The following is a 17,196-nucleotide window of genomic DNA, read 5'->3' as shown; positions in this document are numbered from 1 at the left end:
TTTACATTGATCTTAATGATTTTTGATAAGCAGAACACATATCTAAATGCCTGACAAATTTAGGTAAGCATATTTAAATGAAAAAATACAAAAATGTGTTGTTGCTTTCTTCTTTTAACTCATCCTCTCTCTACTAGAGAGAAATAAAAATAAAATTCTAGAAAACTAACAAGTTTTAGAATGACTAAAACATGAGTAAACAACAAGATTGCTGCTCTTTGGTCTTAAATTTCTTTAACTGATCATTTAAAAAATTTATTTCTTCCATGCCACTTGAAAAAAATAACTTTGCTTAAAACTACAAGTGGTGATTGCAACTAATGAACCACTGCTAAAAATATTACAAGGTAATTATATATACACATATACATATATATAAATATACAAAATATTTTTTCAGAAAAACATGAAAGCCTTGTGATGTACTAGAGCCTATGCTAATTGCTACTAGTCATAAGTGAATAAGACCCCGATTTTCATTTCACTTTAAATTTACCAAGGCAGTCACATATTTAATAATGTTTTAAATATAATTTTTTATGTGCCAAAAAAGGTAAGCAATAGGGTATATAAAGATGTATAATAGGTAAAACGAGTGAAGTCTGAGGATTTAGAAAAAGGCTTTCCTAAGGAAATAAGATTTGCAGATGAAGGATTTTGTCAGGTATAGCAGGGGGTGTTTGAGTAGGATGAGTCCAAGAGGGGAGAACACTAAAATATACAGAATTCAGAGTGGAAGGAGGTTGGTGCATTCAATGAATGAAAGAAAGTCTACTTGGCTGGAGCAGGGCCTCAGTGGGGAGAGCCATGGGAGACCATTCATGCAAGGCCTACGGGTCAGCCGGAGAACACTGCAGGCATTAAAGCCATGAGGCAGGAGAATGCCACGATCAGAAAGTGGAAAAAACAATATATAAAGTCATGAGAGCTCATGGGAAAATACTAAATTTCATAAAACATCAATAGTCAGAAATCATAAAGATTTTAGAGATTACTGATTTCAAAGTTAGTAGAGAAATGCTAGATTTAGATAAGATATTGAGTCAGAAGGAATTTTTAAAAACCATTCTGTTGGAGTTAAATATTATAAGCCATTTGAAGGACACTGTTTATAATTGCCAGGACATGGAAGCAACCTAGATGCCCATTGGCAGATGAATGGATAAGGAAGCTGTGGTACATATACACAATGGAATATTACTCAACCATTAAAAAGAATTCATTTGAATCAGTTCTAATGAGATGGATGAAACTGGAGCCCATTATACAGAGTGAACTAAGCCAGAAAGATAAAGACCAATACAGTATACTAATGCATATATATGGAATTTAAAAAGATGGTAATGATAACCCTATATGCAAAACAGAAAAAGAGACACAGATGTACAGAACAGACTTTTGGATTCTGTGGGAGAAGGCTAGGGTGGGATGTTCTGAGAGAACAGCATTGAAACAAGTATATTATCAAGGGTGAAACAGATCACCAGCCCAGGTTGTATGCATGAGACAAGTGTTCAGGGCTGGTGCACTGGGAAGACCCAGAGGGATGGGATGCGGAGGGAGGCGGGAGGGGGGATCGGGATGGAACACATGTAAATCCATGGCTGATTCATGTCAATGTATGACAAAACCCACTACAATATTGTAAAGTAATTAGCCTCCAAGTAATAAAAATAAATGAAAAAAAAATGAAGGACAAATGTAGGAAGAAACTTCAAAATATCTTTGAGTCCTATATCAAAGAATAATCTCAAAATTATATTTGATACCACAAATATGGTCATTTTACAGATGTTATAAGAGAGACACTAATAGATAATTATGTTTATTTAGTTGGGTTACTATTGAAAGTTCTATGGGAAGAGTTTCCAAAACAGAAAAGCAGTTCAGTGAGCCCTTGGTTAAATATATACAGTTAAAATGATATTAATATAAACATTTCAAAGAAGTTATGAAATTATTGGAGATTTGTTAAGATCTTAGCTGTCCATGATCCATTTTTACCTTCAAGAAAAATATTAATACAAAGACTCAAGAAATAGTTCTCATTATGAACTTTCTTCAGACATTTTTTATCTGAAAGTTATCAATATTCAATTAACTAGGGACATTAAGTCTCTGTTATCTGCAGAGAGTTTTGTTTTATTCAGATGCTATGTTACATACTATGGGCTAGAACTGTCTTCAACGAAGGACAGTCTCAGGAAAAAAACTCTATCAGGAACTACAAACTATGACACTCTCAACTCTTCAGTACAGGCTTCTGAGCTGACAATGCTTACACAACTTCCAGATTAAAGCAATAAACTAAGTCTGGATTACTAGAATTCTCGGATGCAGTGGGCTTCAAGAATTAATGACAGGACCAACAACATGAACTCAGAGGTCATAATTGATTTTGTTTCTCTTTTAGGAAAGGCTGTACTTGTGAATGATGTTCACTGTCTCTGGGAGGACCAGCTGCCTTTAAGGAACTGAGGCTGATTTTACTTATGAATACAATGCCTGCAAAGTCCACCCAGAAAGCCCAGCTTGGTGCCTGGAAGACAAAGTGCAATGTCAAGGTCACAAGGGTCACTGCCTGACCGGTTGGAAATATTAACAAATTTGGTGATCTGGAGAGGAGAGGGATGCACCAAAAGGTACAGGTTGTGCAGGGAAAATCTGGTATGTGCTTTAATGGATTTAGCTTCCTAGTCTCAAGATAGCAAATGATAGAGGCTTTTATAAGTCCCATCAGAGACTTTTTAAATAAAAATTTCCAGATAGAAATGAATTAATCTGAAGTGATTCCTGGTTGGGAAGAGCCTCTGGAGAAGGGAACAGCTACCCACTCCAATATTCTGGCCTGGACTGTATAGTCCATGGTGTCACAAAAGGTCAGACACAACTGGGCGACTTTCACTTTTCACTTTCTAAGCCTTTTATTATAGAAAATTAAGTCAGGTTCCCATATGCATTCCCCAGTCTTTCCAGCTCTCTCTACCCTAAAAACTGGTAAAATTTCCTAAAACTCAGATGGTTTTGGTTAACCAAATCGAACAGAAAACAGTGCTAGTTGACTGTATATTTTATAATTCAAGATCCTTCAGATAGCAATGACTTTTGAATAGTCATGTTTCCTATTTTTTCAATAAGTATCTTTTTTGCCCATCACAATACCTTGGGCCTTGGTTTCCACATTTATAATACAAATACCTCAAAGAAGACCAATAATATTAGCTCAGTATGTTGTTATGACATGACAATTATATCCTTCTATGTTCAATGTGCAAACACTATGATAATGAAATAAATCAGAATGATTAAACTCAGAATGACAATTCTATGTTTAAAAAAAGTTCACCCCACTTATTGACAACAATATTAAATAAGATACCAGCCATTAGGCTAATTTTGCATCATATATTAGTATAACAATAATCTTAAAGTAATTTAATTTTTACAGTTTACACATGACAGTGCTATACAGAAATAAAATTATGATATTCTATTTTAAACCTGAACAGCTACAGCACAATATCCTACATAACTTGTGTCATATATAATATTGTTTAACATTTTAAACACAGATTGGGATATAGGTTCATTTCATACTTACCCATGAAATTGAGATACCCCTCTCCACCGAGTGCGTGAGTAATGAGTCGAATCATCTTATGAAGCTGTATTCCACGATCGATAACGGGAGTAAATGGGGTCAGAACACTCATGTTGGTATACATTTCAGCATCCATCAACCAAAACGCCAATGTCTTATCCCCAACGAGAGCCTAATAAAATAAAAGTCACTGATGTAAATGTAAAGAATAGGTACTAGGCAGTTGTCATTTATGCCAGAGTAACACGTGATTTCACAAAAACAGTATAGGAGAAGTGTGTGAATTAGTATTAATTCCATGTATTTCCCAATAGTCACTATCTCTGCTGAAGGTAAGCTGGTGAAATACATGAGAAAACTCATGAATCTATGTTTCTATTATTTATAAAATAGCTTGGTGAAAAACTCATGATAAGCTACCTGAATATTTGCTAATACTAAGCATTAGAAATTAGAATAACATGGGTTATAATGTTGAAAATACTAATGGCCTTTTTTAAGGATTTAAACAATAGATTTTTTAAAATTGAATGACAGATTCCTTAAATTCTGTAATGCTTGACAATTTTCATAAGTTTCACACACATGATTTCATACAATCCCATAATCTTAGATTAAACTATTAGAATACTAACAGAGTTTTTAAAAATGACTTGTATATCATGACTTTACTGTTTTAAAAGAATAGAAAAGTTTCTTAGAAATCATTTATATGTATATGCACTTTTATTTATGTACATAAAACATGTACATAAATATATTACAATGGACCTTTTTCCCTTTCAGCAGCAAACTGACAACTTTTTCTTCAAATATAGAACTTACTTTCTTATTATATTTGAAATCTAATCTAAAACGAGTTTGTTTTATATGAAAATATAATAGTTGACAAATGGGGCAGGTAACTCGGAAACACCCTGAGCAGCAGAAAAGGTCTCTTAATTGGAATGATTTATGGTTAAAAATAGCTAACTAATGCCAAGGATTATTTATTGACAGGAAGAATATATAGAGAAACACAGAGGTTAAACCATAATCTCCTCACCCTATTACTATGCAATTATTTTCACTTTTAGAAAAATATTTTTCTTTATAAACCTATTTTAAAGTCTAAACTATTTTCATATGTTCATATTTGTAATTTTTATCAGGTTTAAAATTCAGTGTATGTTTGTTTTTAGGAAGAATTAGGTAACTTACATCTTTTTGTATATTCCTGACAATTTTTAATACAAGGTGGAATTACGTGGATCTTTAAAGCATGAAATAAGTCTTCCATACTGTTTCGGTACATCTTGAGAGAAAAATCATGAAATTAATCTATCAGTTTCATCTTCAATTTGTTTATTTCACTCATTTTCTTATTCTTTTATTCATTCATATGAAATAAACATAAATTGGGAACCCAAATGTGCTACAATTGCTAGAAGCTTTCAATGTATTTTAATTTTCATATTGTTATATACCTGATGCACAAAAAACTGTGGAAAATTTTTAAAGAGATGGGAATACCAGATCACCTGACCTGCCTCCTGAATAATCAGTATGCAGGCAAAGAAGCAACAGTTAGAACTGGATATGGAACAACAGACTGGTTCCAAATTGGGAAAGGAGTACGTGAAAGCTGTATATTGTCATCTTGCTTATTTAACTTCTATGCAGAGTACATCATGCGAAATGCCAGGCTGGATGAAGCACAAGCTGGAATCAAGATTGCCAGGAGAAATATCAATAACCTCAGATATGCAGATGACACCATCCGTATGGCAGAAAGTGAAGAAGAACTGAACAGTCTCTTGATGAAAGTGAAAGAGGAGAGTGAAAAAGCTGGTTTAAAACTCAACTTTCAGAAAGCTAAGATCATGGCATCCAGTTCCATCACTTCATGGCAAATAGATGGGAAAACAACGGAAATACCAAGAGACTTTATTTTTGGGGTCTCCAAAATCACTGCAGATGGTGACTGCAGCCATGAAATTAAAAGACGCTTGCTCCTTGGACGAAAAGCTATGACCAACCTAGACAGCATATTAAAAAGCAGAAACATTACTTTGCCAACAAAGGTCCATCATCTAGTCAAAGCTATGGTTTTTCCATAGTCATGAATGGAACTGATAGTTGGACATGAATGGAAAGGATAGTTGGAAGAAAGCTGAGTGCCGAAGAATTGATGCTTTTGAACTGTGTTGTTGGAGAAGACTCATGAGAGTCCCTTGGACTGCAAGGAGATCCAACCAGTCAATCTTAAAAGAATCAGTCCTGGGTGTTCATTTGAAGGACTGATGCTGAAGCTGAAACTCCAAACTTTGGCCACCTGATGTGAAGAACTGACTCATTGGAAAAGACCCTGATGCTGTGAAAGACTGAAGGTGGGAGGAGAAGGGGATGACAGAGGATGAGATGGTTGGATGGCATCACCCACTCCATGGACATGAGTTGAGTAAGCTCCGGAAATTGGTGATGGATGGGGAAGCCTGGCTACTGCCATCCATGGGGTTGCAAAGAGTAGGACATGACTGAGAGACTGAACTGAACTGAATATACTTGACAAGGGATTTACTTATTCTTAAATTAATATTATTCATTTCTTATTTTGTTACATTTTGGTTCTGGTTTTTTCATAGGTATTTATTTTATTTGCTCGACAGCCAATTTAAAAGAAAGTACTGCCCTAATTAGGAAGATATAAAACTTTATATGTCTACCTCATGAATGAGTAAAGGCCAACAGTACATAATTTAGGCATTGTGGGCTACTTTCTCAGTCTCAACTACTTAAATCTGCCATTAAGACTCAAAAGCAGCCATAGACAATAGGTAATTGAATAAGTATGCCTGTGTTCCAATTACCTTTATAAAAACAAGCAGCAGGCAGAGTTTGGCTCATGGGCCTTGATAGCTGACCTCTGGTCTACTTACACTTTCTTAATAGTAAAGGAGACATCTGAAAAACTAGTTTCCAACTTAAATTGTCAATTTCTGCGGAAATAACCCAGGAACTTATTGTTTAACTTCAATTTTCTTAATTCATATACTGCAAATAATTTCAAAAGATTTACTGTCTTTTTGAAGTATAAAGACTTCATTTTATATTGTTTATGGGGACAATCCACATGCTTTAAATAACTAAATGACCTTCTCCATTTATTTATGTTTATTGAGTGACTACTAGGAGAAGTCATAGTACTAAGGCTGGAAATACAAATGGAAACAAATATTCTGCTTAAAATGTGATAAGAACATGAAGGACTGGGAAACCACTTTTCCCCCATACACCTGGATGAAAGCTTCAGGAAACACACCTGAGTCAGAGCATTAGTTCTTTACAGTAGCTTCCCAGGTGAAGTATGCATCTGCAGGTGTGTGGGGAAAGTATAAGACTGGGACAAGGTTGACCTACTTATGAATGGGTGAAGGTTTTACAGTATTGAAGAACAGAACACTTGGAGGATTGAACACAGAATAAACGTTGGCATGCAAGATATGACAGGCTGTGTGTGAGAAGCTTTAACCAAAAGATCTGGGTTGACAAAATTAGCTTTGCCCTTGGAAAATACCTCAGGCTACATTATAGACGAAGGACTAAAACAGAGGGACAGAGGTCAGGGTGATCAATCAGCAAAAGATTTATTGACTGAGGGGGGAAAATGATGAAAGCAAGTGAAAAGGCATAAAAGAAAATCTTTAGAAGGAAACCTAAAATGGAAAGGAAATTAAAATTAACCTGGATGAGCACCAACATTCTTCTCGTCACAACAAAGGAAAACTTGCAAGATAGCGCTTGCAACTGTCAGTCACAGTCACTTAATCACAGTTTGGCAGGGTAAAAGTAGTAGGCATTTTGAAGTGGAAATTTATGGATCTACAAAGTAATTTTTTTTAATGTTTTTCTTTTTTAAAGGTTTTTTGATTTAGACCATTTTTAAAGTCTTTACTGAATTTGTTACAGTCCTGCTTCTGTTTTATGTTTGGGGTTTTTTTTGGCTGTGAGATGCATGGGATCTTAGCTCCCTGACGAGGGATCGAACCTGCACCTTCTGCACCGGAAAGCAAACTCTTTAACTACGGGGCCACCACGGAAGTCCCTGAAACGTTTTTCAAGTAAGAGTAGCTGTCACATAAAATAGACATATAACACATTACATTACTTGTACTGAACTATAGAAATTTGTATTGAGATATGCTTATTTTAGATCCGTTAACAAATACAGGCACAGAGAATGGTTTCCATACATACTTACTTACCTGATCATGGCTCTCTGCATAGGCAATGCACTTTTCAAGGTAGCGCCGGTTTGTGAGTGTGTACACTATATTGCCCATGTTCCAATCTTCATCTTTATATTCTTTCAGTAACTAAATGCAAGACAGGAAATAATTTCAATACATCATTACTATTCTCACTTTATATCCTGAACTTAGGGTATATATCGTATTAGTCCAAATTATGATACATAGATACAAGCACACCCATGGAACGAAAATAGCTTTGTTGACACTTTTACTGAAATCACAGCTCTTGTGCAGACTATCCAAATGACAGTGGTGGTGTGTGTGGGTGTGCATGTGTTCACTTTTGTGCAGATGATTTGATCACTGCACTTTAGGATTTTGGCAACCTTTTTTTCTCTGTAACAGCTGTTATTTCTTGATTAATGACCACAGTAAAGTGTTGTTGTGCAGGAGATCTTTCAATAACTTCCACAAGGTAGAGATAAACTTGCTACCATTTTAGCTTTGAATAAAAAAAAAAAAAAGTTAGCAAGAAGAGTGTCTTGTTACTTTCTTAAAAGAAACGAAAACAACTATTACTTCAATGTATAAAAGCTGATTATCATGAAATCATTATCATCCTGAGGCAGGAGGTAGATGGGCTCCAGGTTAGACATCTACATTTCATGAGGCAGGAAGAAGTGGGCTTCCCGCAGCATACCCATAACCAGCCTTCCCTTTGTATTTCCTGAGATAAGAGATGGGTGGGCTCCAGTTACAGCATTTACAATCAGCCTCCTGTTTGCCCTCCAAAATGGAAGTAAAAAAAGAAACAGGGCAAATAGCCAGTCTCTGTCTCTTGTAAACACCTTAAGGTAAGAGTCAGGGCATGGCCTCCTTACCTCACTGCTCTTCACCACACCCTTCTCTCTGACTGTGCATTTCTGCTTTGCTTCTATCTTAACTAACCAAATCATTTCTCTGTGTGCCTTCCCACTTGTTATGCTATGCCTCTAATAATAAACTTAGTACCTGCATTTACAGTTTCTGCCTCCGTGACAAATGCATTTTTCACTGAGGTCAAAGATCCAGGGAAAAATAGCTTCCAGCTTCTAGCCCTGGCTGGTCTGGTGACTAGGATTCTTGGTTCTCATCCAGGCTACCCAGGTTCAATTCCTGGGCAGGGAATTAAGGTCTCGCTTCCCGCTGCCTCTCACTGCTGCCTCTCCGAGATAACAGTGCGCACATTTTTGTCTCCACTTGGGCTGTTACTCAGCCTCCAGTGTGGCTTCTGTACCTCTAAAACCTCTTCAGTGCAAATGAACTTGCAGAAATTTCAGATTATGATTCTGTCCTAAATCCTTTCTTAGGCAAATGCTTGCTGTACTAGACAAGAATGCTGTCCCCACCCCTTCCCATGAAATGGTTTCCTTCTTAGGAAAAGAAGGAAAGCTTTGTTTTGTTTTCTCACGACTCAGACATCCAGCAAAATCCCTTCCTCTGACTCTCCTATAAAAGCTGCTGCTCCACAGAATTAACAGCCTAAAAAGAGCCTGTTCTTTCACTCAACACAATCTTTCTAAAGGGGGCTCATTTCTCTGACCTGCACTCTGACAGGCAGAATTCTTAAACGGTTCCTGTGATTCCCACTCCCTCTGATTCACCTCTTTGTACAATCCTTTACCTGGAGGGTGGGAGGGAATAATAGATGTCCTTAGAAGAAAGGGTGAGATAATAACAGAAACGTTTTAAATTGCTAAGTTTGTGGTAGTTGGTTATACAGCAATAGGAAATTAATGCAGATTTTGGTACAAGAAATAGAGTTCCAGCCTGGTTGTATCTTCCTTTGCATTTTTTTTTTTTTTTTTTTTTTTGCTCAATGGAATTCAGAGGTGCTTAGCCATCCCCCCTAACTGCAGTGTGAATCATTGGGCACCAGAGGGCAGACTGTATTAGGCAGAATAATGACCACACACAGGTTCACATCCCAATACCCAGAGTCTGTGAACATGTCACCTTACATGGCCAGGACTTCAGAGATCTGCTGAAGTTAAGGACATTGAGATGGGGAGATTATCCTGGATTACCTGGATGCTGCTGCTGCTGCTAAATCGCATCAGTCATGTCCGACTCTGTGCGACCCCATAGACAGCAGCCCACCAGGCTCCTCTGTCCCTGGGATTCTCCAGGCAAGAACACTGGAGTGGGTTGCCATTTCCTTCTTCAATGCATGCATGAATGCAAGCTAAGTTGCTTCAGTCATGTCCTACTCTTGCGACTCCATGGACAGCAACCCACCAGGCTCCCCTGTCCACGGGATTCTCCAGGCAAGAGTACTGGAGTGGGTTGTCATTTCCCTTCTCCGGATTACCTGGATGGGCCCAATGTAATTACAGGGATCTTTCTTAAAAGACACTTGGGTTGTCAGAGTAAGACAGATTTGAAGATGCTACCCTGCTGGCTTTGAAGATGGGGGGAGGGCTCATGAACCAAGGAATACAGTGGGGGTTTAGAAGATAGAAAAGTCAAAGAAACAGAACCTCCAGAAGGAGTGCAGCCTTACCAAACCCTTGATTTTTTAGTCTAGGCAGATCATTTCAGATTTGTGACCATACGACAGTAGATTTGTGTTATTTTAAGATACTTTGTATTATTTAGATTCAGTGTAGTATTTGTATATGTCTATTCACAATCCACAAACCTATACAAATATGCCCAGTTAAGTTTGACTGTTGTGTTAAAACAATTCAATGGAAGCAGGTTAGACTTTTCAACAAATCACGCTGGAAGTGTTGGAAGTCTTTAGACAAAAAAAACCTTAAACACTGATTGTACAAAAAGTAACTCAAATGGACTATGAACTTAAACATAAAATTATAAATGTTTAATAGAAAATAAATGTTTAATAGAAAATAGGAGAATCAAATAATTTTTAGACTTGTCACCAAAAGAGACCTCTAAAAGGAAAAAACAAACAAACAAACAAACAAAAATAAACTGGCCTTCATTAAATTTAAAGAATACGAAGAACTTTATCTCTGTCAAAGTCCACATGTAGAGAATGAAATCACAAGCAAAGACTGGTATAAATATATTTGTCAACCACATACCACCCCACAAAAGGGTTGAATCTAAACTATATAGAGAACTCTCAAAACTCCACAGTAAATAAATGATCCAATTAGGAAATGGTCAAAAGACATGAACAGACATTTCACTGAAGAAGATATATAGATGGCAAATAAGCACAAGAAAATAAGTTCATCATCATAAGCCATTAAGAAAATGCAAATTAAACCCAAAGCGAGATATCTCTGCACATCTGATAGAATGACCAATATAAAAAATAGCAACAATAACAAATGCATTGTTCAAGAATGAAGAGAAACTGGATGTCTCCAAAGTTGCTTGTGGTAATGCAAAATGGTACAACTACTCAGAAAAATAATTTGAACGCCTCTGACTGTGCAGATCACAACAAACTGTGGAAAATTCTTCAAGAGATGGGAATACCAGACCACCTGACCTGCCTCCTGAGATATCTGTATGCAGGTCAAAGAGCAACAGTTCGAACCAGACATGGAACAACAGACTGGTTCCAAATTGGGAAAGGAGTATGTCAAGGCTGTATATTGTCACCCTGCGTATTTAACATCTATGCAAAGTACATCATGCGAAAAGTCAGGCTGTATGAAGCACAAGCTGGCATCAAGATTGCTGGGAGAAATATCAACAACCTCAGATGTACAGATGATACCACTTTAATGGCAGAAAGCAAAGAGGAGCTAAAGAGCCTCTTGATGAAAGTGAAAGAGGAGAGTGAAAAAGCTGGCTTAAAACTCAACATTCAAAAAACTAAGATCATGGCATCTGGTTCCACCACTTCATGGCATATATATGAGGAAAAAGTGGAAACAGTGACAGAGTTTATTTTCTTCGGCTCCAAAGTCACTGCTGAAAGTGCTGCAGCTATGAAATTAAAAGACACATGCTTCTTGGAAGAAAAGCTATGACAAACCTAGACAGCATATAAAAAAGCAGAGATATCACTTTGCAGACAAAGGGCTGTATGGTCAAAGCTATGGTTTTTTCCAGTAGTCCATTTACTAATGTGAGAGTTGGACGATAGAGAAGGCTGAGTGCTGAAGAGCTGATACTTTCAAAATGTGGTGTTGGAGAAGACTCTTGAGAGTCCCTTGGACAGCAAGGAGATCGAGTCAGTCAGTCCTATAGGAAATCAACCCTGAATGCTCATTGGAATGGCTGATACTGAAACTGAAGCTCCAACACTTAGGCCACCTGATGCGAAGAGCTGACTCACTGGAAAAGACTCTGATGTTAGATTGAAGGCAAGAGGAGAAGAGGCGACGATGAAGGATGAGATGGTTGGATGGCATCACTGACTCAATGGACATGAGCTTGAGCAAACTCCGGGAGAGAGTGAAGGCCAGGGAAGCCTTGGCTTGTTGAAGTCCATGGAGTTGCAGATTTGGACATGACTTAGTGACTGAACAACAATGACAACAACATCCAAAGAGTATAAAACCCAGTGCTTTTGGACGTTTACCATAGAGTAATGAAAATTTACGTTCATACAAAAATCTGAACACAAAGGTTTATAGCAGCTCTCTTTATAGCAGCCAAAACCTAGAAACAGTCGAGATATCTTTTACTGGAAAAATAATTAAACAAACTGTGATACAATGATGCCATGAGATAGAATTCAACAGAAAAAAAGGGAAACAGTGAAGTAGCATCACATATGTAGAAAACAAACTTATGGTTTCCAGCAGGTAAAGAGGGGGAGGGATAAACTGGGAGATTGGGATTGACATATACATACTATTATATATAAAATGGGGCTTCCCAAACGGCTCAGTGGATAAAGAATCCACGTGCAATGCAGGAGATGCAGGAGACATGGGTTCAATCCCTGATTCAGGAAGATCCCCCAGAGGACCCCACTCCAGTATTCTTGCCTGGAGAATCTCACACACAGAGGAGGCTGACAGGCTACAGTCCATAGGGTTGCAAAGAGCCAGACACCACTGAAATGACTAAGCACATTTATATAAACAGATAATTGATAAGAACATACTATATAGCACAAGAAATTCTACTCAAAAATCTGTAATGGCCTATATGGGAAAAGATTCTTAAAAAAAAGGTGTGGGTATATGTATATGTTTAACTGATTCACTTTGCTCTACACCTGAAAATCACATTACATTGTTAATCAACTATACTCCAATAAAAATTAAAAAAAAAAAATCTTGAAAAGAAATATACTACTGATACATGCAACAACCTACATGAAATCCCCAGAGAATTTGACTGAGTGAAAAATGATAAGCCCAAAAGGTTGCATAGTACATTATTCCATTTATATAACATTTTTGAAATGAAAACATTATAGAAATGGAGATCAGATTAGTAGTGGCCAAAGGAGGAGTGATTTGGGAAAGAAGGGAGTAGGTGTGGCTCTAAAGGCAACATTTGGGAAACTCGTGGTAATGTTCCATATCTTGACTATGTCCATGTCACTGTCCTGATTGTGATATTGTACTGTAGCTTGGCAAAATGTTATGGTGGTGGTTTATTAGCTAAACTGTGTCTGACACTTGCAAACCCACGAATTGAATCCTGTAAAGCTCCTCTGTCCATGGGATTATCCCAGGAAGAAAACTGGAGTAGGTTGCCACTTCCTTCTCTAAAGGGTCTTTCTTACCAAGGGATTGAACCTGTATCTCTGGTGTCTTCTGTGATGGCAGATGAATTCTTTACCAATTTACCACCTGTTTAACTCCACAGAAATCTAAATGGAGAACTATACATTTTTTTTTCTTCCATTTGTATGATGTACTGTCTAGTACAGTATTTTGAGTATACAAGGTACTGAAATGTTTAGTAAGTTAAATATTAAAAACAGAAAACTGCCATTATTACTCAGAGAAGGAAATAGGCTTCTCTGAGCTATGATTGATTGAAATAATTCTAGGTTGATGTACACCTTTAAATATCCTTGAATCTGCCAAAAGCCTGATGGAGGCTTTTCGGTAGGATGTTTAAAAAGCAAGATTTGGCACTTGCAAGGGGGAAAACATCTGTGCGGAAGATTAGAAATCGTAAAAGATGGTGGGCGGGCAAAGAACCTAAACCAAGGTAAGAAACTTGAAGATCACAACTTCTTTTTTTTTTACAACATTTTTTTTTTAAATTACAAAGCAACTTTCTCCCAGCTAGTAAAGTCTCTTTGATTTCTAACTCTAATCAGATTTATAAAACACTCATTTTTTGACCTGACGATGATTAAGAAATCATTACAGATGGAAAAGCAGAAGTTGTGCTGGTAGAGTTTTATTGTCACATCTGTGCACTGCCCAAATTGCCTGTGGACACAGAAGAGACATGAGATGATTACAATAACCACTTCCTTCAGGGTAGGCTTCATGGTTTTTCTATTCAAAGTTAAGCTCTTGTGTCACTGTAATCTCATGGCACCAGTTCATGTCTGTACTAAAGGGCTTATCAGAAAGCAATGATTATTTGATACATATCTGACTTCTTATAAATATTCAGCCTGTGACCCAGACTTTGCCACTCAGGAGTGTTCTATATCAAATCTAAGTCTTATTTTAGATTATCTAAAAATAATCTTATCTAAAGATCACTTATGACTATAACAACTTTGGTCATTTAGACAAAAATAAAGTGAAACAAAATATAATCTAAGCTACTTGAATTGTTATTAAATTTAATAAAAGTATATTAGAAATTATATGCAAGGTGTCATATACAATTACTCATTTCTAGCAATAGACACATGGTGAGGGCTTTTAAATACTCAATGAAGGAATGGATAAATCCACATCTGTTGAGTAAAAAACCATACTAAGAAACAAGTACTGGGAATTAAGGAGTGACTTCTACATTAATTGATGATTTGCAGGCAGAAATGGATGCTTTGATGAAGTTTAATGCGTTTTAAATATAGAAAGTCAGAGTTTCATATAATTGCACTGATAATGCAAAATTCCATTTACATAGCTAACATTATATCAATCATATTTTCCCCATGCCTGCATAATGCAAGTGTGAATACTTTAAATTAGAAATTTTAGAAGTTAGAGAGGCATCTTATTAAATGGCACAAGAATCAACACATTAATGAGAGAATTTAATACTTCGATTATAATATCACAACTAAGAAATAAATCAAAGAAATAATAAATACACCAACATAAGACATAGTATCCACAGGGGGGAAAAAATATTTACATTAAACCTTACCTGGATCCATTTATCTGGAATTGCCATGGCCAATCGATAGTCAAAACCACCCCCTCCCTGGGAAATCGGAGAACACAGAGCTGGCATTCCTGATACATCCTAAAATAAAGAGCATCAGCATTATCAGTTCATATTGATCACATTTTTACTAAATATTCTTGTGACAGTAAATCCAGGCCAATAAATACAAATAATAAATGGGGGTATATACTCTTGGGAGTATTTTGGTAGCATAATTGTAAAAGTAGATAACATTGTGATAGCATATCTCATTTCCCAATAAGATTTTGTATAGTCCTTTTCATTGCAGGACAACTTTTTATCTCTTTTCCTTAGTTGCACATAGAGAACACAAATTAGTAAAAGTGTTATTGCTGAAACATAGTTTCTTACACTAATTTTTGAGTACTCTATGTATTAGCTACTGCTTTCATCAAACATAAAAATAAATGGGCTGTATATTTGTTATTCTTCTCTGTGTATACAGCAGTGGCAGAGAATGTATTTTGTGAGCACTTCGCTTCTGATGAAATAGAAATAGAGTTAGCACATTAAAAGCAAAGCAGTAAGATGGCTTTCACGAGAGTCAGTTACACTTGGAAAGGGTCATTGAGGTTATCTAGTGGATCCTCTTCATTTAAAAGATATAGAAATTGAGGCTTATTGAGGTGAAGGGCTCACTAAAGACATGTTTCTCAAGGATAGAGCTGGGACTCAGACATTCAACCTTTTGACAGGGTCTTCTTACAGTCATGCTACTGCTAGACTATCGGTAATCACATAAACATATGGTCAAACAGATAAGTAAAAAGAAAATGATGTAAGGACCCAGATGCAACAAAATATATTAGTGTAACAATGGTGGTAAAATATGGTATAAGTACTAGCAATTCTAACTCCACAGTATCTTTCAAATAAATTATTTTCTTTTGCCTCATTTCTACAGACACTATCTTATTTAATCCACCTAACTACTAACTCTGACCACTATGTTTCCACACATAAGTGGAACTCCCATCTCCAGTCTCTCTTTACACTACCTGCTGCTGAAAGGTCTGCTCCTATCATTGCCTGCTAATAGCTTTCAACAGTCAACAATAGAAAACTTAAAATTCTGCAGTTTAGGATACAATTCAACAATTATACTGCAAGCACTGACAGTGTAATTTATTATTTGACTATCTGCTTCCTCACTCACTGTTAGACTTTAACACACATGGACTTTTGTTGTGGTGGTGGCTGTTGTTGCTCACTGACAGATGCCAAGAATCTAGAATAGTAGAAGGGTACTTGGCACACAGCAAGAACTCAGTAACTAGTGGATTTATGAAGGGGCTGCCAAGGCTTTGATGGTAAATAAGACATAATACTTGACCTGCAGGATTCAAGAACTAGAACCTAAATAAACACGCATGCACACAAACACACACAATCATGAAATGACAGTTTTATGGAGTCATCATAGTTGTTAACAGAAGTACATAGCAAGTGCGAGGGAAAAGCCTACATCTCTCCATCATTATTTCTACTGTTTCATTTCAAATATTCAATACATCATCCCCTTTGAAATAATTACTCTTGCCTGTGCTTCTGACAGCTTTTCTGTGAGTGTCATTACCCAAATTCTCCCTTGGATCATTATCCTTACTTCCTATGAAAGACTATCATATACTCTGAGCTCTCTGAGACTTAACTGCTACTTCTTCCACAATACCATCCTCAAACTCTTCCCACAGAAAAGCTGTAAAAAATCAAACATATGACCTCTCTGGACTTCCAAAATAATGTGTTCATTGTTTTCTAATGGAAGAGAGGTACAACAAGATATAGTACATGGTAGAATATATCCACAAGAGAATATTCATCAATAACATATTATTCTACATATTTTTTTATAAGTTTATAAAAGTGAAAAAAGATGAGCCAAAAAAGTGACAAAGGATGAATGGTTAACAGATAAGAAATCATTTTATGTCACATTTTCACAGTTATGATAGGTATTCAGTTCAACTCTTTATTAGTGCTGACTACATATGTGTTAAGTATCAGGCAACTGTGTTAGACACTGGAAATACATACATAGTGCCTTCCTGG

The 17,196-nt window shown here is 36.5% G+C and overlaps 1 protein-coding gene across 1 annotated transcript in view; it reads right to left on the bottom strand.

Annotated features, from left to right (window-relative positions):
• Window positions 1-17,196, bottom strand: part of GBE1 (1,4-alpha-glucan branching enzyme 1) — a 284,621-nt gene that overhangs the window by 68,526 nt on the left and 198,899 nt on the right. The window contains exons 10-12 of the mRNA XM_020916466.2: window positions 15,103-15,201; window positions 7,846-7,956; window positions 3,602-3,773 (exon numbers count right to left, since the gene is read on the bottom strand). Of these exons, the coding sequence (XP_020772125.1) occupies window positions 3,602-3,773; window positions 7,846-7,956; window positions 15,103-15,201 (382 nt within the window). The remainder of the gene's footprint in view (window positions 1-3,601; window positions 3,774-7,845; window positions 7,957-15,102; window positions 15,202-17,196) is intronic.

This window comes from Odocoileus virginianus, chromosome 25, assembly GCF_023699985.2.
Source record: "Odocoileus virginianus isolate 20LAN1187 ecotype Illinois chromosome 25, Ovbor_1.2, whole genome shotgun sequence".
NCBI classification, from domain to species: Eukaryota; Metazoa; Chordata; class Mammalia; order Artiodactyla; family Cervidae; genus Odocoileus; species Odocoileus virginianus.
The sequence above is the reverse complement of the archived record's forward strand: the minus strand, read 5'-3'. Positions and strand labels throughout refer to the sequence as shown.